The sequence below is a fragment of the Saimiri boliviensis genome, chromosome 11, assembly GCF_048565385.1.
Source record: "Saimiri boliviensis isolate mSaiBol1 chromosome 11, mSaiBol1.pri, whole genome shotgun sequence".
Classification (NCBI taxonomy): Eukaryota; Metazoa; Chordata; class Mammalia; order Primates; family Cebidae; genus Saimiri; species Saimiri boliviensis.
Window position 1 is genome coordinate 2361824 of NC_133459.1, and position 25811 is coordinate 2387634.

General features: G+C 63.4%; 1 protein-coding gene across 5 annotated transcripts; it reads left to right on the top strand.

The window, feature by feature from the left end:
* Positions 1-786: 786 nt before the first annotated feature.
* Positions 787-25494, top strand: ARHGEF16 (Rho guanine nucleotide exchange factor 16). 5 transcript variants are annotated; one of them, XM_039474387.2, is made up of 16 exons: positions 787-1033; positions 8563-8761; positions 10280-10886; positions 12501-12546; positions 13575-13744; positions 15330-15386; positions 15815-15975; positions 18804-18956; positions 19064-19193; positions 21440-21514; positions 21832-21924; positions 22475-22626; positions 22973-23161; positions 23955-24028; positions 24216-24317; positions 24816-25494. In XM_039474387.2, the coding sequence occupies exons 2-16, from the start codon at positions 8730-8732 to the stop codon at positions 24953-24955; spliced, it is 2181 nt and encodes a 726-aa protein (XP_039330321.2). In that variant the 5' UTR covers positions 787-1033; positions 8563-8729; the 3' UTR covers positions 24956-25494. The 5 variants fall into 5 exon arrangements, 1 of the variants encoding a protein (XP_039330321.2); XR_012512300.1 differs by lacking the exon at positions 24816-25494 and having other exon boundaries at positions 21832-22626; positions 24216-24232; XR_012512298.1 differs by lacking the exon at positions 24816-25494 and having other exon boundaries at positions 21832-22626; positions 22973-24028; positions 24216-24239.
* The last annotated feature ends 317 nt before the right edge of the window (positions 25495-25811 follow it).

The window sequence follows — 25811 nt, forward strand, 5'->3', positions numbered from 1 at the left end:
CCAGTGTGGATGTTCCCACGGAAGCCTTTGGCAGCAGGCCTTTCCTGAAAAGGGGGTAGTGGAGACAGGTCAGGTCAGAAGTGGGGCTGGGCCCGGGGACCTCAGGTCACATTCCTGGCCGGCCAGTCCCCACACCTCCCACAGCACCAGGAGCCTGATTCCTGAAGCCCCAGCCTGGGGGCAGCTGCAGCCTCTGCCCCGGGCCCTCCCTGATCTTCACCCGCGTTCCCAGTAGGCAGAGCTAGGCAAGGCCAGGCTCGGAGTGCAGGCTCAGCCCCGTGCACGCCGGCGGGCGCCTTCCTTTCCGGGACTCAGGGTCCTCCTCTGTGTAGTGGGGATGACCGAGACTCGACCGCACCAGGAAGGTGGCCAGGGTGCTTTGTGCGCTCTTGGCTGTCCTTGGCTGCCTGGCTTCCAAGAATCCAGAGGGCCGGGCCTTTCTACAGCAAACATCGGGTCCCTGCAGGCAGGTCTCCTTCCGGGAAGGCTTCCTGGAGGAGGCGGTGGGGCGGGGCCTGGAAGGAGAGCGACGCAGGAGGGAGCCGAGCCGCTCCACTGCGCGGGGGAGGCAACTCCAGGGCCGGCCTCGGGGTAGGGGTTGGGGGAGGGGCGCGGGCACAGGGGGGCGGTGGCTCGGCGGGAGTCGGGAGGCGCGAGCAGGTCCGGCCAGTCACGTGGGCTGCGACCGGCCCAGGTGGGGCTGTGACCTGTGACGTGGGCGGCGCAGACACAGGTGCCCCGGGCGCGCCCCGCCCCTCCCGCCCTTCCCCCTCCCCTCCCCTCCTTCCCCCTCCCCTCCCCGCCTTCCCCTCCCCGCCGGAGGCCTCGGACCCGGAGCCGCCTCGCCCGCCCAGCGCCCACCTGCGGGGCCGCAGCCGCTGCCCTCCCGCCAGACGGCGCAGGAAGTTGGGAAGGCGACCCGGGCGGGACCGCACGGCCGCAGGAGCGAGGCGGCTGCAGGACCGGACGGGACCGGGCGCTGGAGGCTGCACCGCCGCGCCGCGCCCCGCCGCCCCTCCGCCCCGCGGCGCAGGTGAGCCTGGAGGACTGGGGGCCGAGGGCCGGGGGGCCGGGGGACGGGGGGCCGGGGAGCCGGGGGCCGAGGGACGGGGGGACGGGGGGCCGAGGGACGGGGGGCCGAGGGACGGGGGGCCGAGGGACGGGGGGCCGGGGAGCCGGGGGCCGGGGGACGGGGGGACGGGGGGCCGAGGGACGGGGGGCCGAGGGACGGGGGGCCGGGGAGCCGGGGGTCGGGGGGCCGGGGGCCGGGGGGTCGGGGGGCCGGGGCACGGGGGGCCGGGGAGCCGGGGGCCGGGGGACGGGGGGTCGGGGGGCCGGGGCACGGGGGGCCGGGGGACGGGGCTAAGTCTGGGGGAGGCGCCGGGAACCCGGGGCGTCTCTCCTCCCTCCGCTTTTCCCGCAAGCCCCACCCCGGGATCCGCCGCCACTTCGCGACCCTCCAGCGGCTCCGCCGGGCGGGGCTGCGGGCTGCGCGGGACGCGACCTCGGACCCCACCGCGCCCCCTGCCCGCCCGCTCGCGGCCCTCGCTCAGCCCCAGCGGCCGCTTCCTCTTCCTAAAGGAAAACTTGGTGCAGCCGGAACCTGGGCTCACCCTTGAGCACCGAGGACTTGGAAGCTCCGGGGAGTTTGAAAGGGGGTGCGGTGGGGCGCGGGGCGGAGCGACCCTTCGGGAGCTCTGGAGAATCTGCCGCCCAAACCTGCTTTGGCCCCCGGAGTTCAGAGAAGCCCCAAGAACGGAGACCTCCCCCCACCCAGGACAAACCAAAACCACACGCCCTTCCCCCACCCGTGGACTTGGTGGGCGGTGACAGGGAGGGACCTGCTTTGTCTCCCCTGAAAAGGGAGGCCGGGAGGGGCGCCGGGTGTGTCCCACCTACCAGGGAGCCTCGGACTTGTCTTGGCCGCTCAGCCTGATTCTCTGCCTGTGAAATGGGAACAAGGCTCCTTTCTGAGATTTGAGTGTGGGGGCCTCAGCCCAGCGCTCAGCATGAGGTGCGGGGACCGAGGGAGGGGCAGACAGGACAGGGCTTGGTGGCCTCTGCGTCTGACCCGAGTCAAGGCCTGAGTCTTCCCTGTGTCTTTGAGGGGAACAGTCTGCGCACTGCCTAACATGGGGGCTTAGGGGTGCATGCGGGACTGGCTGGGACAGCAGGAGGGTCCAGGTGGGGTGCGTGCCTGCGGGCCCTGACCCCTCCATGCTGTAGTGCCCAGGTGTGCGGGTTCCAGGCTCACATGCTGGCTCTTTGTGAACTAAGGCAAGTGGCTTCAGCTCTCTGGCCTCGGTTTCCTGATCCGTAAAATGGGAATGATAGGCCTGTGGAGGAGTTAGAAGATGTTGACCCACAAGTGTGCCAGGCAGCCGTGGTCCCTGCTCTGCCATGCCCACAGCCGTTAGAGGGGAACAGGGTGAGAAGCAAGGCACTGTCCGGAGCAGGAGCCCGGGCTGAGGCTGCGCACTCCCCACCCACCCCAGTCCCGCTGGAAGGGAGGCAGGCGTCTTGGGGGCTTCCTGGAAGAAGTCAGGTCCAAGTCAGCTGGAGGGTGAGATGGGTCTCCCCCAGCTGGGCAATGGGGAGAAACCCGTGCTGGGTGGCCTCCCTGAGGGCTCTGGCTCTCCACGAGCCGTCTCTGACCCACAGGACTGCCATATGTCGGAAGCACTTTCCACCTACACATGAGGAAACTGAGGCACAGAGGTGAAGCAGTGAGAAGAGGTGTCCCGGGGTCCCCACAGCCCACGTGTGGAGCATGGGTCCCCTCCCCCCATGCTAAGGATGGCCGTCTGTGTTCACGTTGTGAGCCAGGCGCAGGAGCTCCCCGAGAGTTCGGTGTGAGTTTTAGTTCTGGTTTCCAGATGGATCTGGGCTGTTCCTGTCCTTAGCGCAGGGAACCGTCCTGTGGATCAGCGTCCTTATTTCTGGTGACTCCCTGGCTGAGGCCAGAACCCCCACTCCCCCAGTCCCCATTTGGGGTCAGTCATCTCGGTCAAGACAGGGCCTGGCCAGCAGCCCCACCCAGGCAGGCTACATTCCCTCTGCCCCTGGTTTCCTTATCTGCCAGGGAAAATACCCACCTTCTAGAAGTTTGGGGAGGAGCAGAAGACACAGTGGGTGACGGGACATTCAGAGGGCACGGTCTGTGTGTCTGTCCCGCAGCAGGCGAATGGGTGGCAGGAGACCTGTCACCCTCGTGGGCACCTGTCAGAGGCAGGTTCTGATTCCCACCCTTTGGGGGAACACTGTGAGTGGCAGCAGAGCCAGGACAGGGCCTGGGTTTATGGCACATTGTAGGGCTGTGGGCCCTACAGGGTCGTGGGGTGTCCCTTATGCTGTGCTGAGGTGCAGAATCCTAGAATTAAAGAGACAGGACCCTGGAGAACTGGAGAAGAGCAGCTGGACTCGGGGGGGCCATGCCGCCTGTGAGCAGGGACAGAAGAGGCCCTGAACGCTCAGAAGTGTCTGTGTTTATTCGGTACAAGCAGGGGAAAAGGTCATAAGTGAGGTCATCATCTACAGGCTTAGTAATAGGGCAAATATAATCACATGAGTCACAAGCGAGGGGCCACCCCATTGTGTCACCTGGGCAGAGAGGTGGGCCGTGCGCAGTAGGGGGCCGTGCTGTGTGCGGTAGTAGAGGGTTGTGTACAGAAAAGGGGTCCATCCCCATTAGGTCACCGAGGCAAGGAGGTGGGCTGTGTGCAGCAGGTGTCATGCGCGACACTTCTTACCTGGGGGCTGGAGGCTTCAGAGGGTTTCCAATAGAAGGATGCTGTAAGCCAGTGCAGTGGGGGCTGACAGACGTGCGCTCTTCTCTAAGGTATTTATGGGAGGATGATTTGAGCTAGCACAGAAGCGAGAAAAGACTGACAGGGTGTCCGGCCGCCGTGACTGGTCACACCAGAGGGTTCTTCTCCCTCCGTTACTTCCAGGATCTCAGGCCTGAGGCCGACTTTCCACAGGAACTGGATGCAAGGTGCTACAGCTCCTTTCTCAGGAGGAGAGGCTCCTGCTCCAAGCCTGCCGTACAGCGTGTGCCCTTTCAGGCGGGGCCGCCGCCGCCTGGGTCTTTGGTTCTCGTCCTGGTCTGGCTGTTTTCCCATGTACTGCTTCTGCTCTGGGACTGCTCTGGGCATTCCTCCTACTACAGACGACGATATGGTTATATAGGAGGATTCTATAAATCTAAATGTGTCGGTACGGCTCTGACTACCATACCTGTATGATTATACAGAAAGATGACATGGAACTAAGTAGTGATAAGCTAGATATAGTAGGCAGTGAGTTATGCTTCAGGCACTCACTGTGGGTGAGGTCTGCGCAGTTCTTCCCTGGTGCCCGTGGCAGGTGTTACCCACAGCATATCTCGTTCAGAGTCGGAGCCGGAGCTGGGGACTGACTGGAATGCACTTTGGGTAAGCCAGCTGTGTCCAGGTCGGACGGCCAGGCGCACTTCGCCCCCACCATGCAAGGTGGTGCTCACCTTAGCTGCCCAGGGTTTTCCCGCCGCAGCCCTAGGGGCCTTGATCCGGGTGACAGGTGTTTCCAGCAGCCTCGCCCACAGTAGGCAGGACTCCTGACTACCAACAGTGTCTCCTGCAGGGTGGAACTGCCCCAGTGAAGGCTGCGGAGCCAAGCCCCTGGCCACCTTGCAGAGGGAGCTGACTGATGTGTGCTGCGTGACTTACAAAACCAAATCCTCCCCCCGCTGATGTGACTGATTCCACAGCGTGGCCGGGCAGAATTACCCCGGGGACAAGGGCGTCATTGTGGCTTGAGTTTGCCTGCGCTGAGGTTGGATGGCCCGGTGCTGGAGAGGCCACACCGCACTGGGCCGAGTGGGGTCAGCCAGACCTAAAGGCCAGGGTAGGAGGGACAGAGCTGCCTGAGGACCACGTGAAGCTGGAGGCCTGTGCAGTGTCCTGACTGGAGGGGCAGCAAACTTGGGGCAGTTGGGTCCTGGCCGTGAGAGCGGCTGTGCCTAGAGTCCCAGGCTCCGGCTGGGAGACTTTACTGCTGTGGGGAAGCAGGAGGGACGGGGCTGGTGCCCACTGGAGTTCCTGGAAGCACATCTCTCCGGAAAGACGAGGAGGACGGGGCTACAGAGCAGCCTACCCACCAAGGCCCGGTCTGAGATGCAGCAGTCCAGCCAAGGCCAAGTGCACACAGGACCGGACAGGCCAGGTGGGGGCCCCTGAGGCTGGCCGGAGACCACGGCCTCCACCTGCTCATCCGTGCTGCCTGCCACCTCCTGGCAAGTCCCTCGGGCCCCATAACCACCTGACACATGTCACCTGTGTGGGGGATACCACGTGGGGTGTTTAGTGGTAATGAGAAGGGAGACAGCTCTGGGTCCCAAGGCTCAGCCGTAGGAGATCCTTTCCAGTGCACCCTGAGCAGAAGCAGCAGGAAGTCACCCAGAAAGGGGCACACGTGGGCCTGGAGGCTTGTGTGGGGCTGCCCTGGCCCAGCGTCGGCTCCCTTTGAGCAGAGGCCCCTTGCAAGTTGGTGCTTGGCATGGAACACCAGGGCAGGGCGAGTGCCAAGGCAGGCATTCACTTTTCAGTTTGGGAATTCAGCCCGACTGTCTGTGACGTGAAGAGGAAACTGTCCCTGTCCCCCAAGGGGGCTCACAGACATAGGGAGGCGGGGGACAGCCAGCCAGCCAGCCTGCAGCTTCTTCTGCCCTGAGCATGCCTGAAGGAGATTTCCTGGCGGCCCCCCTCCCCGCGAGTCCAGGCTGCCTTTGCTGGGGAGCAGGCCTGCCACTGGCCCGTGTGGCTGCCGCAGGGCGTCTGGCCTCTCTCTGTGGCGCTGTAGCCGGACAGCGTGGCCAGCTGCTGAAAGGAGTCTGAGCTCTCGGCCCCTCCCCTTTCCTGGCTGCAGGCACCAGGCGCAGGCCAGCATCTCCATGAGGAAATGGCGGACCGCTGCAGAGACCAGCAGCTGCAGGAGAGGCTGCAGGACACGGACCTGGCATGGGGCTGGGGTACAAAAGGGCCCTCCCGGTCAGACACCTGGGCCTCCCACCAGCGTAGGGTCTCTGTCCACAGTAGAAGCAGAAGCAGTCAGCCACCAGCAGCAGATGTTTGAAGAAAGCCCCATGCCTGAGAGACAGAGGCCAGCAGAGGCGGAGACAGGAGGGAGCGTGTGGCGGGGGGCGCGGCTCCAGCAGCCACACAGAAAGAAGGAAACTCGCTCCAGAAAAAACATACTCCTTCCTCTCTACCGTAATGGAAGATGTCACACCCATAAAACAAGAGCAGACTGCCAGGAATGAAGAGCAGAGGGCTTTTTGAGGATAATGAAAATGACAAGACCGGGGCAGATGAGAAGATCAGGTGGAGAAAACCTCCCACAGAGGAGAATAAAATGGCGAAGAGTAAGGAATTAGGAGGAAATGCCAGAGCTTAATGTTCATTAGCGGGTATCCTGAAAAGGCAAAGTGGAAGACATATGAAAATCTGTGCAGCCTCAAAAGACAGGAGCGATCGTGCAGGGAGTTCCACCCGGTACCTGGCTCGGTGAACGAACGCGGACCCCACAGAGGTACATCAGCATGGCTGCCAGAGTTTCCAGGTCCAGCGGGTGCCCAGACCCTCAGCGGGGCCAGGGAGAACCACACACAGGGAGAGATCGGGGGACGGGGACACCTCCCCAGCAACTCTGAAGATGAGAGAAGAGGCTGCCCAACTCCGGGGGAAAACCGTCTGCAGTGAGAACTCCCATCTTGTCACCAGTCAGGGGCGAAGAAGAGACATTTTCAGGTAGCCCAAATGTGTGGCTTCCTGGGACAGTGCCTGCCTGGGGATGTGCTCCTACAGGTGAGGGCCCGGAGCGGGTGACAGGGGACCCGGGGCCAAGCCTCCAGCCCTGGAAGCAGCAGAAGAGGTCCTGGGGACCACCCTGGGTGAGGCCCAGAGCACCGGGCCCTCAGGAGAGGTAGGATGGGGGGTGCCTGGGACAAACATGGAGCTGGCCTGCCGTTCGGATGGAATACATTCTTAAGAAGGACACAGCGAAGTCACCGGAGCACTGGGGGAAAAATCACCTGGGGAAACCAGGCTGGTGGAATGAGAAAATGATTAACGAGAGATGGGCAAGGCCTTACTCTGCCCCGGGGCCCAGCGCCTTGTGCTGGCACAGGTATTGCATGACGGGACCGGCCACGATGGAGTCCTCATCCGAGAGGCGGGGAGAAGGCAGGGATGCCCAGGGGTAGGGCCCTGCAGAGCCGGCTGTGACTCATTCTGGGAAAAACCGAAGAGCCCGGAGCGGTGCCCTCTGGGGATCAGGGCAGGGTGGAGGAGGGGACGCCAGCTGTCATGCTAAGTCTGGTGCTTGTTGACTTTTGAAACGGTGTCCATGTCTTAATAGTTCTTTAGTAAAACTGAAAACCAGAAGCCAAAGTACACGGGTGCTTGCCAGGGCCACAGCTCCTGAGAGCCAGCTCCTGGGGGGGCTTCAGGTTCCAGAGCCCCTGCCCACACCCCTTAGGCTCTCTTTTAGGCCTGTGGGTGTGGCTGCCTTGCTGGGAGCGGAGGTCACACCCAGCGATGGCTCTGGCTCTCCCATTTGGGCGCCTCCCAGTAGTGGAACAGACTTTGACCTCTCCTGGGATAGGACCTGCCAGCCAGGGAGTGCCACCGGCCAGGGCCAGGACACCAACATGGTCAGGGACAGTCCGGTCTGGCCAGTCTGGCCCCATAGGGAGGAGGAGGGCTTCTCTGAGAGCTGGAAGGGGGACAGCGCAGGTGGGGTGCTCTGTGTTTAGGGGCCGTGGGGTCTTGGGGACATTTGTTTGATGGGAGACGGGGCATGGGGATGATGTGGGCCTGTCAGTGCTACCTGCCCTTTACAACCACATAAAATGCCCCCCAGGGAAAGAAATCACGCTTAGAATGAAGGACTGGGGGAGCGTTGGCTGCCTATGCTGGCCACCCACCCGGGAGTGCGCTCTGCTTGGCGGGTAGACAGCAGCCTGAAAGAACAGATTTCTTGGCCAAGCCCCTGTAACACGCAGACACGACACTGTCAGGGGTGATCCTGGGATGGCGCAGACCTTGGTCAGCGTCACGGACACCAGCCCCGGGGGAGGCCTGTTGTGTCTGCCACTGTCCTCGGCCGGTGATTCGGAATGTCCTGAGGAATGTGGGGGCTGCGCGGCTCCAGGGACTGCCCCTCCCCAGGGCCTGGGAGGCTCAGCTGCACATGCCTTCCTCCTGTGATGGTTTTATCAGAGAACTTATGTCCTGGGAGAGAGTGGTGGCTCCCAGCTGAGCAAGGACAGAGGGACGTCCCGGGTGCCCTGCGGGTGCTCCAGAGGTGCTCATTTGGGTCATTGTGTGGCTAACTCTAGGCAGCCTCCCTGCAGGAAGTCACGTTGTGTGACTGACTCAGCCTTGTTTGCCCATCAGAAAAATCGGCTTCCACCCCCAAGAGACTCCGGCCGTGTCCATGTGTGTGAAGTTCTGGGTGTGTAAGGGGCGTGCTGAGTGGTGGCTGTTACTGTTTTTATTTATATATATATATTTTTTTTTTTAGGGAAAGAATGAAGCAGCGCATTTCCTCCGTGTTGTTACCTTTTGAACCTGCGGAGCGCTGCAAGCCCGGGGAGGGAGCATCAGCTGGCCTCTGATTCAGCGAGGCTGTGCTCACCGCAGCGCGGACGTGCGCTCACAGCCAGCTGGCTCTCCCGTTACACACTCTGCATGCTTTCCGCTTCCCGCAGAAACTTCAGGAGGTGGGTCTTGCTCTTACCGTGCCCATTCTACAGGTTTCGAAACTGAGGTACAGCGAGGCAGCATCACTTGCTCACTGACCTCGTGTCTCGGTCAGGACTGCCCCCGACATGTGTGGGAGTCCCTGAGCAGCAGAGGGGAGCACCAGGAGGCCTGGGGGAGGGCAGGCCGCAGAACCCATGGCTCAGTGTCGAGGTTTGCAAGCAGCCCGGGGCGTGAAAGGTCACTGTGGGCCCGAGCGCTGTCGCCGAGCAACGCGCCATCACTCAGGAGGTGATGTGTGGCCACCACATCCCCGAGAGTGCCTGGAACAGACTTCCAGGCCTGGCCCCTACAGGCCGGGTCGGCTGGGGGCTCTGCACATGTCAGTCACACGGGGATCCAGGCCATCTGGGCTCTGCCTGGCCACACATGCCCACAGTCATGGCAGCCAGGGAAGGCCCAGTGGCAGGTCAAGAGCTGGCTTTCCAAATTCCTCCCTAGCAGAGACACATGTCCCAAAGCCAGTCACAGGACCGTGCCTTTCCCACAGGGCGGGAGGGCAGCCCTGCCTTGGGTCTGGAAGGAGGAAACAGCAGTGTCTGGTGCAGGGCTGCCAGTCCCGGACCATGAAGGGGACATCGGGGTGGAGATGGGCTCAGGGACCTGAGCTGCCAGGAGGGACGGGCAGCAGCGTGGCAGGGGTGGGGCCGGAGTGTGGAGTGATCGGGCTATGGCGATGTCTCCAGGGCAGCACCCCCCCCACGCTGGGTGATGCAGGTGAGACGCCGGTGGCTGGGTGTTGCACCTGACTCTCGGGCGGGGGCCTGGTGAGGCTCCCGAGACCGGAATCGTCATGCCTGGTTCAGAAACGTGGAAAAATGCAAGCACGTTGCTTGGTGTGTGGAAGGGTTCCATGGACCGTCCGCCACAGTCATGTCACCGTGTGGCCGAGGGAAAGGGGAATCACAGGCCTGGGTCATTTGCCTGACCCACCCCCCGCCGCCAGTGGAGCCAGGGTTGGGTTCTCAAAAGGCGCCGATGAGGCAGAGGCTGTGGTCACCGCTGACGCCGGCCTCCGGAAGCCCCACAGTGCAGCGCCCTGGCCCTCGTGTTCACCCCGAGGACGTGGTTCCGGAGGCTGCGGGACTGCAGGTGTGAGCCAGGATGCCAGCCCCGGTCTGCAGGGCTCCAGGGCCATGCGCCTGAGTGGCCTCAGCGCCTCCCGCCCGTTAGTGTGGCCGTCCAGCCTCTCCCCGCAGGCTGCGCCCACCTGGTCCGTCAGAGCTTGGAGAACCGGCGCCTGTCCAATCCTGTCCCGTGCCCAGCCTCCAGCCTCAGACGTGGCTGGCTTCCGGCAGTGCGGGCTGGCCGTGCTGCTGACCCGCTCTGTTCCTGGCTGCGCCTCTGTCCTGGCACAGTTTGTCCTGGGAGCTGTCCTGGGGCCCCGGCCAGGTGTCTGCCAAGGAGCAAGGGGGTGGACACCCAAGGGGACAGTGGAGAGCAGCCTCATGAGACCCGCACTTCTGCCCATCCCCCAGGACCTGGCAGCTGCCCAGCATGTCCCAGCGGCACTCAGACAGCTCCTTGGAGGAGAAGCTCCTGGAATACCGCTTCCACTCGGAGCTCCGGCTCGATGCCAGTGGGAACCCAGCCTCTGGGCTCCCGATGGTCCGTGGCTCCCTGTGCGTCAGGGACAATGCCGCCTTCCAGCCCGAGGCCCCGGCACCCCCAGAGCCTCAGCCCCCAGGGCATGAGGAGCCACGGCCCATCGTCCTGAGCACAGAGAGCCCAGCGGCCCTGAAGCTGGGCACCCAGCAGCTGATCCCCAAGGGCCTGGCTGTGGCCAGCAAGTCGAAGACCCCAGCCCGCCACCAGAGCTTCGGGGCAGCTGTGCTCAGCAGGGAGGCTGCCCGGCGGAACCCCCAGCTCCTCCCAGCCGCCAGCTTCTCCCTGGACGACATGGATGTGGACACGGACGCCGGGGGCATGCTGAGGCGAAACCTAAGGAACCAATCCTACCGGGCGGCCATGAAGGGCCTGGGGAAGCCAGGTGGCCAGGGGGACACCATCCAGCTAAGTCCAAAGCTGCAGGCTCTGGCCGAGGAGCCCAGCCAGCCTGCCACTCGGAGCGCGGCCAGACACAAGGTAGGGGCCCGCCCGCGTGGACCAGGAGAGGGGCTGTTAGGCAGAGGGGTGGCCTGACTGGCACACCACCGTCATCTGCATCACGGCAGCTGCCATTAGTAAGCACCTACTGCATGAGGGCTCTCGACTGGTTTATTCCAGTTCAGCCCAGTCTGTGAGTGTGAAGATCCCACCTCTCAGAGGAGGCAGCAGAGGCTCAGCAAGGTCCAGGCTTCTGCCCAGGCCCCTGGACTCTGGTGTCCCTGCTCCCAGCCTTGGTGGAGGGCAGGTCCCTGGAAGGACCCGGCCCCTGCTTCTGAGCCCTGGCCGGGAGCTGGCCTGCCTGGATGATGGGGTCCAGGGTGGCCTTGCTGCAGTGACTGACCTGGCTCCATCTGCCCCAACAGCTCCGGGCAGGGACTCCGCAGGGCAGCCGTGTGGCAGCTGGGCGTTCAGGACAAGTCTGCGTGCTTCCTCTGTACACGGAACCCTGCTTCCCTGCCTGCTGGCGGTGGCTCTAGGTCTGGGGCATGGTGGCGGCAGACCCTTCTCTGGGCAGGGTGTAGCCTGCTGCATGTGCCACTAGGGCCCAGGGGACAGAACAGCCACCTGGGGCTCCTGAGCCCAGCATCCCTCGTCCTCCGAGTCACCGTTCCCTATGGCTGGGGGCCAGATCTTGCCTTCAGGCAGCCTTGGAGCTGGAAGCCGTGTTCAGGGAGAGCTGTGTGGTGCCTGGACACCCACACGGCCAGGACTGGGACTCTGGCCACCCTGCTTGGTCTCGTTAGCTGGTGGGCCTGGGTGCAGGCAGGGCTGGAGCGCAAGGAGAGTTAGGGCACAGGCAGAAAGGAGAGGACGGGGTGGGGGTGGGGGACACGGAAGGGGGACTGGGGGAGCGCTTGAGGTGGGGTGTGGGGCACAGGGCTGAGGGCGCCAGGCCAGGTGCATTTGGGAGTGCCGCATGTTCCCAACCAGAAAGGGGAGTTTTCAGGCCCCAACTCGTTCCAACAAATCAGCCCCTCTCCTTCTGGGAACCAGCGCACCTGGATGTCGGGCAAGTGTGGTGTCCCAGCCAAGGAGGGTGGGCTCTGAGCCGGGCACCTGAGCATGGGGGCTTCCCAGAAACCCAGCCCCTCTCGTCACTTCTGCCATCCCGGCCTGCTGCGGCCCACAGGCCCTTGCTTGGGGCTGGACCCTGACCCACCAGTCCCTGCTCACCTGCCCCACCCGTTCCTGGTCCCCAGGGGCCTGTGTGCTGCCCTACTGTCCCTCCACCGCCCTCTCCCACCCACACCTGCCCTGCCACGGGTTCCCTCCAGGCCTGCTTGAAACTCCTGAGCATCCCCTCACAATGAGTTCAACCCTTCCTGCTCCTCTAAGCAGCCCTCCTGGACCTGACCGCCCTCAGCCACATGTCCTGCCTGCTCTGAGTCTTCCAACTGTCCTGGCCTCTGCTCAGACAGGCGGCCCTGAGGCCCTGTGGAGTTGGCATTTATTGTGCACTTTTTGTGTGCCTGACGGGGCTGGGGTGCAGCGTCGCAGCGGGCCCGGGCTCAGGCAGGCTGGGGCGCAGCATTGTGGTGAGCCACACCTGCCCTGGCTGACGGCTTCGGTTTCTGTGTCTTTTTTGTGCAGAAGACGCTGGGGCGGAAGCGTGCACACAAGGGCTCCTTCAAGGACGGTGAGTGGCTTTGGGAGGCGCAGCGGACCAGAAGGGACTCCAGTCGAAGCTGGTCTCACTGGGACACCCCGGGGGGTCAGGTGGGCCTCGGTTTGGTGTCTCGAGATTACCAAAGCGGCTCGAGGGGCTCCTTCCAGAGGTGGAGGTCCTGAGGTCCCGGTGGCTGGTCTGACCATGCAGCTCTGATGAGTCTAGAAAGGTCTAGAAAGTTCCTCTGGACTCTATTCTATGTGATCTGAAGGGCAGGGCACAGACAGAGCCCCCAGGCTTGCCCTGAACACCCATGTGTGCTGGGCTCGGCCTACAGTGGCAGTGTGTGGGACCAAAGCCACATCCGAGGGCGCCAGGTCCACACCATCGGCTCTGTCTGGAATCCAAGGCCGGTGGGGAGCCCTGTGTTGGGGCCTCCGGCTGGGGTGGGGTAGGGCCCACTCAGCCTGCTGGTGGGACGTGAGAGCACCCCACGAGAGGCTTAGGGAGGTGCCTGCTGCTGGGGTCAAAGTGCCCGGGGTGGGAAGAGGTCAGAGGCCTGGGGGGAATAGGGCCTCAAGTGGCCAGCTCCAGGCCTGGCCTCTGTCCAGAGGCCCCAAGGCACAGTGGCCCTCTCCAGGCCCCAGGAGCTTCGTGGACAGGCATGGGCCCAGGAGGGCACACTGAGGCCTCTACAGAAATCTCTGGGAAAACCGTCCCCAGGACGGCAGCAGTGATGCCCCGAGTCTCGGGGTGAGGCTGGTGTGGAGGCGCCTGAGCTGGGTCCGGCCCATTTCAGGAGGGGCTTGTGGCATGGGAGAGGTCTCAGGACTGGCACCCAGCACCTTCTCACCCAGCACCTGAGGCGACCCCCACCCGGAGCCTCCCTCTCGCCGCGGAGCCTGTGGGCCTTAGCGGACTCCGAGGGGGACGGGGTGGAGATGGGGGGCGCCTATCCTGCCCGATCCCATCACGGGCTCCGAGGAGGCCTTGGGGAGGGCTCAGCCTGCAGGTTCCAGGGAGGCCCAGCCTTTTGCAATCCCCGCTTCTCTCTCCAGACCCCCAGTTCTACCAGGAGATCCAGGAGCGGGGCTTGAACACCAGCCAGGAGTCTGATGACGACATCCTCGACGAGCCGTCCAGCCCCGACGGAGGCCGGAAGGCGGACGCCACCATTGTGGTCAAGAGCTACCGGCCCGCCCAGGTCACCTGGAGCCAGCTCCCGGAGGTAGCGCTGGAGGGTGGGTGAGGCTGCCCCGTGGAGGCAGGCAGAAGCCACAGCCCCTCCCCAACGCCGCTGTTCCTTCCCCGAGCCCAGGTGGCTGGTCCCCAGCAGCGGCCCAGTTCTCCCAGGGACGGTGGGCAGCCTTCGCAGAAGCCCCTCGGCTGTGGGCAGTGGACCTGGGGGGTCTCCCTTCTCCCTCCTGTGCCCTGCGTTGCCCTGCCCATGCGGGGCTGGCTCAGCACCTGGCGTGGTCACGGGAGGGTGGGCCACTCGGCGTGCGAGTTTGCCCTCTGCCATCGTGCATGTGAGGGGCGGCCCTGCTCAGACTCCCCTGCAGGGAGCTGCAGGCACCAGGAGTTCCTTCCCTGGAGAGGGTGGAGGATCCGCGCTAGGAGACAGCCGGGATGGGAGTGGCCGGGGCTTGGAGCTGGGGCCAGGGCCAAGCCACCCCTTCACTTTTCACATCTGAACATGGGGGCTCATCCCCACCCTGCAGGGTCTCAGTGGAGAGCATGGCCCAGAGCAGTCCCCGTGCTTGTGGGGGTGGCTGCTCCTGCCCCAGGTGGACCGCACATGACCTTGAGGGCCTAGGGAGGGGACCATGTGTGCCCGTGGGCATGGCGGGCATCGGGGAGGGCGGGCCCGCACCTGCAGTACAATGGGGCTCCTTGTTCGCCATCTGGAGGGGCTAGCACTGCAGCCGCCCACCACGCTCCATGGCACTGCGTGCCCCGGGACCCCGGCCAGGGCAGACCCAGCGTGGGGTGAGGGCAGGCCAGGAGCAGCCTCCCCACAGACAGAGAGGTCTGGAAGTGCAGGCTGACTCCCATTTGGAGCTGGGCATGTGCAGTCTCCCGTCTGGGGTGGGGTCCAGCACTGCACCCTGGTAACTGCAGAGGGTCTGGCCCCTCGTGGGAAGGAGGCACGGGCTTGGGGGACAGGGACTCGCCTTGGACGACGTGCTGTTGGCGGCCTTTCGGCCCAGCCCAGTGAGGAGCAGAGCATGAAGCAGGGTGACCCGGGTCCTGCAGAGGGGACCCCTGGGCAGTGTGGCAGCCCGCTGCGCCTGACGCGCTCTGCCAAGGGAACCACGCTCCTGCCAAGGTGACCCGCCCGCTGTGGCCCCTGAGGAGGAGGGAGCTGGGTGGGCACAGCGTCACCCATACCTTCACTGGCACCTCACCCAGGTGGGGTCTGGGCCACAGCCTTGCCGCCCTCCACACCCCCTCGCCGGGCGGCCTCTGCATCTCCATCTGCCGGGAAGGTCTTTGGGACGAGAGCCCCTCCCACCCTCCGGCCTTGCCCTCTGGATGCCCATGTTCTTTTCTGGGCTGCTCTGCGGCTCTTTGGCGGGGTTGGGCCTGCTCATCGGCATCCCCTAGGAGGGCTCCACAGAGAGGGGGGCGGCAGGGACAGGCTGGCTCCAGGGTCGGACTTCACCAAGCCCAGCCGGGTGGCTCTGGGTGTCTGCCCAAGGCCCCGCCTCAGCTGTCTATCAGGAGGTCCATCAGGAGGAGGACAGAAGGGACACTTTGGCACGGGCTTCCAGGACACGTGACCTGGAGCTCCTGGGCCTGTGTCCCCCCAGGTGATGGAGTCGGGCATCCTGGAGCAGCTCTCCACCGAGGAGCGCAAGCGGCAGGAGGTGAGCGCCCCGGGCGGGAGGGCTGCCCCACCACGGCCTGGGCCACACCACACCCGGGGAGGGGTAGCAGCCAGGTGGCGCCACCAGCCATCCCTCTGTGGCCGCCTCCAGCGCCAGGCCCCTGTGATGATGACCCACGCCTTGCACAGGCCTGGCTGTGCCTCCACCCGTGCTGTGCCCTGATGGAGCCGCTTCGTGTCACCGGGTGAACCCTGAGTCCAGCGGCCGCCATCACCCTCTTTTCCAATGAGGACGAGGTTCATTGCCCAGCTTCATGCGGCTCACAGGGCACCCAGCCAGGGGCCTGTCCGAAGCTCCTGTCCCCACTTGCCCCTGCCACCTGGGCCATGTCCTGTTCCGAGCATCGGTCCCTGAGGCACGCCCGCATCCAGCATCGCCGTGGGGCTCACCCAGGCCCCTTTCCGCAGGCCATGTTCGAGATCCTCACGTCCGAGTTCTCCTACCAGCACAGCCTGAGCATCCTGGTGACAGAGTTCCTGCGGTCCCAGGAGCTGCGGGCGACCATGACCCAGACGGAGCATCACCACCTCTTCTCCAACATCCTGGACGTGTTGAGTGCCAGTCAGAGGTAAGGCCTCGCCACAGCCTTCCACACGGGCCTCTGCCAGGAAGGTGCCCCCCACTGTGGGCACCATGGCAGCGTCAGCAGGACCTGGGGAGCCTGGGCTGCACCTTGATGGGGACCGTTTGGGGCAGCTGCTGGCTCCTACGGAGAGTCACGGCCTCTGAGCGTCCTCGAGGCCACAGAGACCTGGACCCAGGGCCGGGCCGAGTGCTGGGCTGTGGCGTCCTGGTTGCTCGTGAGATGTGGAGCACTTCTCAGGGCTGCAGCCCTGCCACACTGCCAAGCGCCATTCACCAGGACACCCAGGCACAGAGGGCCGCGTGACCTAGGCAGTGGTGCCCACAGCTGCTCACCCGTAGGCAGGAAGCCTCGAGTTGCAGCCCTGGGTCATGTTCCGCCCAAAGGTGTCCGGTGGCTGGACCTGGGCTCTGGTTGCAGGGCCTAGAGCTGGAAGAGAGTCTGGAGATGCAGCTGATGCAGCTACAGCCCAGCACGGGTGTGTGTCCACGGGTGTGTGTGCACAGGTGTGCATGTGTGCACGGGTGTGTGTGCCTGGGCAGGGGTGTGTCCACAGGTGTGTGTGCCTGGAGAGTGGCTTGGGAGCATCCAGCACCCTGGTGTGTGTGCATGGGTGTGTATGCGTGGACAGGGATACGTGTGCATGGTGTGTGTGCCTGGGCGGTGGTGTGTGCAAGGGTGTATGTGCATGGGTATGTGTGGGTATGGCTGTGTGCATCGGTGTATGCATAAACAGGTGTGTGCACAGGGGTGTGTGTGTGGGTAGAGGTGTATGTTCATGGGTGTGTGTGTGTGCATGGGTGTGTACATGGACAGGTGTGCGCATGGGTGTGTGGGCAGGGGTGTATTGTGTAGGGGTGTATTGCGTAGGTGTATACCTGGGCAGGGCTGTGTGTGGTCTCCACCGTGTGCTGCCTCTAGATGCAGGAGGACCCTGGGGCATCATCTAGTCCTCTGAGCCTCAATGTTAACCTGAGGGGCGGTGCCTCTGGCCACCTCATGGGCTTGGGTGATGCCGGAAGATGATTAGGGTCCTGTAGTGCCTGGTACATGGTGGCCCAGACAGTGGTGGCTGCTGGCTCATTCTTATATCAGCCGCATCCCTGGCAAGTCCCACCCATCTGCTCCCTGTGGGGTGCCTTTGCGGAATTTGGGGACCCTGAGGGTTGGCAGGAAGCCGCCTTATTCCTGGAGGCAGGGGCTTCCTGTAGAGCTCCAGGGACCAGCTGTGGGAAACCCCCAGTCTCTGACTCAGTGTGGGATGGGGTTGGAGAGGGGGAGGGGTCTGGGACAGTGGCTGCCCCTCCCCCAGCTCTGTCCCCAGCCATGCAGGCTGTGTGTCTTTGGAGCAGGGTTCCCTCTGTGTCAGGCGGCTTTGTGTTTGCCTCTGATCTCCCTGGGGCTTTAGATTGCTTCACTGGGGCTTTAGATTGCTGCCCCGGGGCGGGAAGCTCCGGCCTGCTCCCCAACTGGGCTCCGGAAGCTCCTGCATTCACAGTGAACTCTCCGAGGATCGCTATTTGGGGTCAGCGGGTGGCCGGCTCTCCCAGCCCCTTCCCAGAACCTGCAGTTGCCACGTGAGCTGCTGGCCGGCCTGGCCAGCCTTGGCACACATGCGTGTCTCGGCTCTGCTCATCCAGTGGCCGGGACCTCCCATGCCCTCCTGGGTCCTCATCCATGGGGCCGCTGTTCCATCTGCTGGGGCTTCCCAAGGGCAAGTGGCTCTCCGGATGCTCTCCCTACAGGAATCGTGGTTCCTGCGTGGGTGGAAGGCCCAGTCGGGCCCAGTGAGCAGTGGGAGGAGGGCCCCCGCCCACCTCCAAGCTGGGCAAGGGAGTCCTCAGAAGGACAGAGCTCTTGGGGTGGGCAGACCTCCCATGCCTGCAGCCTGGGATGGTCTCAGGCATGGATATGGTCTCAGGTTGGGTGCTCTGAGGGTCTGCAGGATGGGTGAGGCTCCGGCCACCACCTTGCACACTGGGTAACCATTGTGGGTGCAGCTAAGCCTGGCCTTGGTGGCTCTGGCTGCCCGTAGGAGCAGAGCCCTGGCAGCCCTGGCCCAGCTCTGACCAAGTGTTAACTCCCTTCGTCCCGGTCACCCTAAGCCAAGGCCTGAGTCACGGAGGAGGTGAGGGGCTCGCAGTCACCTCCAGGGAGTCCGCCAAGAGCCCACACCTGCCCCCTGGCCTTGACTCCCCACTCAGAGGGTGGGGGACCCTGTGAAAGCAAACAGGCAGTTCATGAACCCAGCTGGGAGCCTGGCCGGCAGAGCTGCTGGGATTTGGGGCTCATCCTTGGAGGTATTGCCCCTCTGTGTGATCCAGAGGCTGGGCACTTGTGCCTGTTCCTGAGTTTCTTCCCAGGGGCAGGCTGGTGCCATAGAGGCGGCCCAGGCCAGTGCGGGGGCCCAGTCGTTTTAGCTGGAAGGAGCTTGAAGGGCAAAGGGCACCAACTGGACAGAGCACCAGGACAGGAGGTCCAAACGGGCCCACCTCTGGGGACAGTCGCGGGGGCTGCCGCCAGACAGCAGAGGGACGGCACCGGTGCATGGGATCGTGGTGGGGGCTCTGTAGGGAGCCCCAGGCCTCTCTGGCCACTTCCCACCTGCCCTCCCTGCTGTCCTGCTTCCCACCCCGAGTGCCTGCCACGTGCTGCCTCTGGGACCCGAGCTCGGCTCCTGCCGTGTACATGTGTGTGTTTTGAGTGTGCGTGCCTATGCATGTCTGTGTGTGTGCACACATGAGGCCCGACTGCCAGCCCTGTGGCGCCCTCCTCAACCCTCCTCGCCCCTCCTCACCCCTCCTCACCTTCAGGTTCTTCGAGGACCTGGAGCAGCGGCACAAGGCCCAGGTGCTGGTGGAGGACATCAGCGACATCCTGGAGGAGCACGCCGAGAGGCACTTCCACCCCTACGTCGCCTACTGCTCCAACGAGGTCTACCAGCAACGCACGCTGCAGAAGCTGACGTGAGCGGGGCGCCCTCCTGCTCCCAGCCCGGCTTCTGCAGGCCCCGCCTGGTTTTGGTACGGGCCGGCCATGCAGAGCCCGGAAGAACAGCCTTGTCCTCTTGCAGAAGCAGCAACGCCACCTTCCGAGAGGTCCTGAGAGAGATTGAGAGGCGGCCGGCGTGCGGGGGCCTGCCCATGCTCTCCTTCCTGATCCTGCCCATGCAGCGGGTAACCCGGCTGCCCCTCCTGACAGATGTGAGTTCACGGCCTGGGGCTGGGGCTGGGTGCACCTTCCGGGTCCTGCTGCCAGAGCCTCCATCGGACGGGCATTACCCTTTTATGACCTTCTCCTCCCTGCCTGGCCTATGATATTTTAATAGCTGTGACCGTACAACAGCTTTAATAACCACAAGGACTCTGTGGTCACCACCACCAACAGCGCTCAGTGCCGGGAGCTGTTCCAGCGCTTGGAAGGTTTTTGTTCACTTACTCAGTGGTTCATGAGCTTCAGGCACACTGACAAGCTGGAACTGGCATCACCCAGGCCCCACCCCCCCAGTCCTTCTAGACGTGGTAGCTCTGTGGGTGTCCCAGTCACCTACTCTCCCCATCCTGTGGATGCAGAGAGGGGCTCACCAGCATGGGCCGCCAGCCTGCAGGGCAGAGGGTACATGAGGGTGAACGTGGACACATGCACACACGTGTGTATACAATGCACATGCATTCACATACATATATGCACATGTACACATGCATTGCATGTATGTGTGCATGTCCCTGTGCACAGCGTGCACACACATTCGCATGCATGCACACACTGGCACTGCACACAGTACACACGCATATTCACACGTATGCAGGTACATGTGCACATAGTACACACCCATATTCACACTCCTGCAGGTACACATGCACACACAGTACACACGTTCACAGCCATGCTGGAACACATGTGCACACAGTACACACGCATATTCACATGCATGCATGGTGCCTGCACACAATACACACCCATATTCACATGCATGCATGGTGCCTGCACACACAGTACACACCCATATTCACACACATGCAGGAACACGTGCACACAGTACACACCCATATTCACACACATGCATGGTGCCTGCACACAGTACACACCCATATTCACACACATGTAGGAACACGTGCACACAGTACACACCCATATTCACACACATGCAGGTACACATGCACACTCAGTACACACCCATATTCACACACATGCATGCTGCCTGCACACACGGTACACACCCATATTCACACACATGCAGGAACACGTGCACACAGTACACACCCACATTCACACATGTAAGAACACATGTGCACACAGTACACACCCACATTCACACGCATGCAGGTACACATGTGCACACAGTACACACCCATGTTTACACACATGTAGGAACACGTGCACACAGTACACACCCGGATTCACACACGTGCAGGTACACATGCACACTCAGTACACACCCATATTCACACGCATGCATGCTGCCTGCACACACAGTACACACCCATATTCACACATGCAGGAACACGTGCACACAGTACACACCCACATTGACACACATGCAGGAACAGGTGCACACAGTACACACCCATATTCACACGCATGCAGGTACACGTGCACACAGTACACACCCATATTCACACACATGCAGGTACACATGCACACACAGTACACACCCGTATTCACACGCATGCATGCTGCCTGCACACAGTACACCCATATTCACACGCATGCAGGTACACATGCACACATAGTACACACTCGTATTCACACGCATGCATGCTGCCTGCACACACAGTACACACCCATATTCATACACATGCAGGAACACATGCACACACAGTACACACCCATATTCACACACATGCAGGTACACATGCACACACAGTACACACCCGTATTCAAACGCATGCAGGTACACATGCGCACACAGTACACACCCACATGCACACACAGTACACACCCACATGCACATACATTCAGGAACACGTGCACACAGTACACACCCACATGCACACACATGCAGGTACACATGCACACTCAGTACACACTCGTATTCACACTCATGCATGCTGCCTGCACACACACAGCTCTTCATATGGCAGGGCTGCCCAAGCCAGACAGAATCCCAAACTCCCGGAGTCCCGGGAATGTGGAGAAATGGGGCTGCTGGGGCCGCCACTGCTGATTCTCCATGTTGAATGTAGATGGCCAAGGATGGGAAGGGGAGGGTTCCGGGCGGGGTTGCTAGCTCCTGTTCCCACTCAACCTGGCCTGACCTGGCAGAACTCCTGGCCTGACCCGGCACCGAGGCCGTCAGGTGCTGTACGTGCAGTGGGACCCTGCGGGAGCCCTTGGGAGGCCAGCTCTTGACCACCCTGCAGCCCCACCCAGGGTCTGGTGTTGGTGGGAGCTCCACAGCTGGGATGCCAGGGGGGACTGTCTGACCCATGTCTGCTGTCCTGTACAGACGCTCTGCCTCAAGACCCAGGGCCACTCCAAGAGGTACAAGGCCGCCAGCCGCGCACTGAAGGCCATCAGCAAGGTGAGATGGGGCCTGGCCCCAGCCCCACCAGAGTCCCGTACCCCGACCCTGCCCCCACCCCACCCTACCTCACCAAGTGTCACAGAGTTGGCTCCCTGCACCCTCCAGGGCAGGGAGAGTTCTCCAGTTATCCATCCCAAGCCTTTCACAGCACTGGCAGGAAAACCGAGGCCCAGAGCTGGGAGCGGGGTTCGTCGCACAGTTGATGTGCCCATGGCATGGCCGGTCCAGTGCAGCTGCTGCGGGCAGCCAGGTGCTGGTGGGCAGGGGTTCAGGGCCCAGCAGCACCAGCCTCTCACACGGGCCCCGCCCTGCAGCTGGTGAGGCAGTGCAATGAGGGGGCCCACAGGATGGAGCGCATGGAGCAGATGTACACGCTGCACACACAGCTGGACTTCAGCAAGGTCAAGGTAGGCGGCCCCAGACCTCAGGCCACTCAGACCAGTTCCCATTCAGCCCTCCCTGCTGGCCTGCCTGTGAGGTCGGGTCACACCCCTGAGCCTGAGGGCTGGAGATTAGGTTCCTGTGCTCCTGAGGCTCAGGAGCTGGGAAAGGCCCATACGTGGATCGTGGATCGTGGATCGTGGCCGTCGGGGGCGGGGACCTGCCTCTGCCAGCCCTCCCTCAGGGCCCGAGAGGCCCAGCGTCTGTGTGATCACCATGGAGCCCTCCCACCACGGAGGGGGCGGTGCGCGTGGAGATTCCCCAGCACTGGCCTTCGGGTCCTGGCTTGGGTGGAAGGTTCCGTGGTCACCCAGCGCTGGGCTGTCAGGAAGGGTCTGGTCCAGGGCCTGGCGCACCTTGATTTGAGGCCCGGACACATTGTGCCCTTTTCCTCTGTCCAGCCCCAGCCCGGGGCAGCCAGCTGGTCACCCAGTCCAGAGGCAGGGGTCAGTCCCACTGGGTGCTGTGCGTCCTTTACCCCCTGGGGACCTGCTTGTCCCGGCTCTGTCCTCCCAGTCCCTCCCCCTGATCTCCGCCTCCCGGTGGCTGCTGAAGCGAGGGGAGCTGTCCTTGATGGAAGAAACCGGACTTTTCCGAAAACTTGCCAGCCGGCCCACGTGCTACCTGTTCCTGTTCAACGATGTCCTGGTTGTGACCAAGAAGAAGAGGTGGCCGTGGGGCAGGAGGGTGGGAAGCCCTGCTCTGTGGACACTGGGCCGCTGGCCCTGGGGAAGGAACGTGGGGGAGCCAGCCCTGAGCCCCTCCGACCTCAGAGCCGGGGCGTGGCTTCCACTCGGCACATACTAGACGTAAGGGTCAGGTGACGCTCAGCGTGTAGCCTCCGGCCTTCTCTGCAGACCTGGGTCTGCCTGTCCGAGCCACGAGGAGGACTCAAAAGCCGTGGCCTCTGTTCCGTGGTTTCGGGGAGCTCCTGGAGCCTGGCCGTGGCTGCCTCCCCACTGCAGGGGAGCCGGGTGGGACCATCCCACTGACCGACTGCCCGTGTCCCCACAGCGAAGAGAGCTACGTGGTCCAGGACTACGCCCAGATAGACCACGTCCAGGTGGAGAAGATAGAGCCCTCGGAGCTCCCCCTGCCCGGGGGTGGCAGCCGCAGCTCCTCCGTGCCCCACGCCTTCCGGGTGACGCTGCTTCGCAACAGCGAGGGCCGCCAGGAGCAGCTCCTGCTCTCCTCCGACGCCGCGTAAGGGGGCTCCCGGGAGGGCAGCTCCCAGGCCACGAGCACCCGGCTCCACAGGGACGGGCTCATCCTCCCCACGTCGCTGTCCGTTCCGAGGCTGGTTCCGAACGCTCACCGCGTACCCGGCCCTGCTGTCGGTACCAGTGTAGAGCCAAAGAACTGAAACAGTTTTGTCCTTTTGGAGTTTATGTTCCCAGGAGGGGATGCACCAGCAGTTGGGCCACCAGGAGTGGGAACAGGGAGAAAACAGGGTGGGGGGTGCGGAGTAGGGGGTGGTGGGGCCTTGAGGTTGGTCAGCAGAGGCAGAGCCTTGCCAAGTCCCCGTGGCAGGAGAGCCCAGAGGACACAGCCGCAGGTGGACAGCAGTGGCACTGGGGTGCGGTGAGCCTGGTGGGGTCCAGTGTGGATGGCAGGGCGGTCCCAGCGCTCAAGATGGGAGTGGGCGCGGTTGGGGGCTCCGGGACCCCCTGTGGAAGGCAGGCATGTGGGTGTGTCAGGCCCCATATTCCCAAGTTCCTCTTGGCTGAGGACAGCTCTGCGCCCTGTTTACTGATGAGGATGCTGCGTCCATCCAGCAAACGGAGGGGGCAGGGAGCTGGGGCCCGTGGCGAGACACAGAGTGGCCTTGGGTCCAGCAGGCTGGGGGCTGGGTGTGTGGCTGCTGCCCAACTCTGCCACCTGGAGTGGAATGGGGTGACTCGGGTTAGCCTGCCTGACAGTCTGGGTGGCTGTCAGGAGTCAACATGAGAGGGCAGGATCGGCCTCAGGCCTGGCTCACGCTGTCTCTGGCCCCCAGGAGTGACCGGGCACGGTGGATTGTGGCACTCACGCACAGTGAGAGACGGTGGCAAGGCCCCGCCAAGAAGGGAGGTGAGTGCAGGCTGGGGCCCGCGGGGCTGGTGTTCTGCGTGGCCCAGGGGAGCCTGGCGCCTGGCCGTGTGCTGGGGTCCGGCAGATGGGGGCGCCCCGGCCCCAGAGCACGTGTCTGCTGGAGGCTGTCAGGGAGTGGAGCCTGTGGGCCTGCTGACAGTCCTGTGACGGCCGCTGCCCTGCCCAGACCTGCCCCAGGTGGAGATCACCAAGGCCTTCTTCGCGAAGCAGGCGGACGAGGTCACGCTGCAGCAGGCGGACGTGGTCCTGGTCCTGCAGGAAGAGGACGGTGAGCGCAGGGCTGGGGCAGCGGGCACAGATGGGTGAGCGTCTAGCCGGGCCAGGTCCAGAGCGTGCCGGGCTGCAGGGTGGCCACGTGCTCAGCCTGCCTCCCCCTCCCTTGAGGGCCTCCTCAAAGGGAGCACTTCCACATCCCCGAGGCCCAGAATCAAAAGGAGGTTCATGGTCCGTGTGTCCCGTGTGGGGAGGAAGAGGTGTCTCTGCCCTCCTAGGGAATCCCCGAGCAGCCAGGCCCAGCTCGCACGGGGCGGGGCTGTGTGGGGTGTGCTCAGCCCGCACCCTTCACCCTTCGCTGTGGCGAGCACCCGAGCAGGGGCCGGGGTCCCGGTGACCGTGAGCAAGGCCTCACTGGCTGGCTGCTCTGAGGCAGGAGCGGGTGGTGAGTTCCAGGAGAAGCCTGGCCCTGGGCTGCTCAGGCCCAGCACCTCAGAGGGCGGGGGACCCGTGGCCTTCCTCTCACCTCCCTCCCACCCCCATCTGGCTTCAGGGTGGTTCTATGGTGAGAGGCTCCGGGACGGAGAAACAGGCTGGTTCCCCCAGGACTTTGCCCGTAGCATCACCAGCCGTGTGGCCGTGGAGGGCAATGTCCGCAGGATGGAGCGTCTGCGGGTGGAGACGGACGTGTAGCCCGGGCAAGGCCAGCCGGCTGCAGCACAGCCTGTCTCTGCATCAGCAAGTGGCCACGCCTGGCTCCCAAGAGTGTGCAGGGCTTGTCCCAAGGACCCTGCATGGTTCCCTGGGGATTCCCACGACCCTGTGGCTGTGGTGCCTGGCTCTGGACGCTTCGTGGAAGGAAGATCATGTGTACCCCAAGGGACACCCCCAGGCAAGCTCAAGGGGGATGCGCCTTGTCCCAGGGAGCCCAGCCTAGTCCCGTTAGCTGGCCAAGCCTCTCTCAGCTGCTGGGTCCCACCACCTCCCCGCTGCTCCCACGAGGCAACTCCACCCTGATGGACGGGCACCGGGGCCCTGGCCATGCCCTACCCTGCCATTATCCGGGACAATGTGAGGTCTCCTATGCCCACGTGGGGGCAGGAAGGACCCTGAGGGTCCAGGAGTGCCCCAAGTTCTGAGAGGAGGCCGGCCGGAGGGAGGGGGCCCTGCAGGGCCGGCAGGGAGAGTTCGGTGTTGAAGTTTTTAAACACATTAAAGTTATTTCTCTAGGACCTGGATTTTCACAGTGAATCTGAGCCCAGGCAAAGGGCATGGTGGCCGCATGTTTTCCAGGGTCATACCCAGGGTGCTGGGGGCCCCACAGGGTCGGGGGGTGTCCCTTATGCTGTGCTGAGGTGCAGGATCTGAGAAGTAAAGAGACAGGATACTGAAGAACTGGTGAAGAGCAGCTGGACTCGGGGGCCATGCCACCTGTGAGTGGAGTCAGCGAGAGCCCCCAGTGCCCAGAAGCATCTATATTTATTAGGTACAAGCAGGGGGCAGGGTCGTGAGTGAGGCCATCATCTACAGGCTTAGTAATAGGGCATAC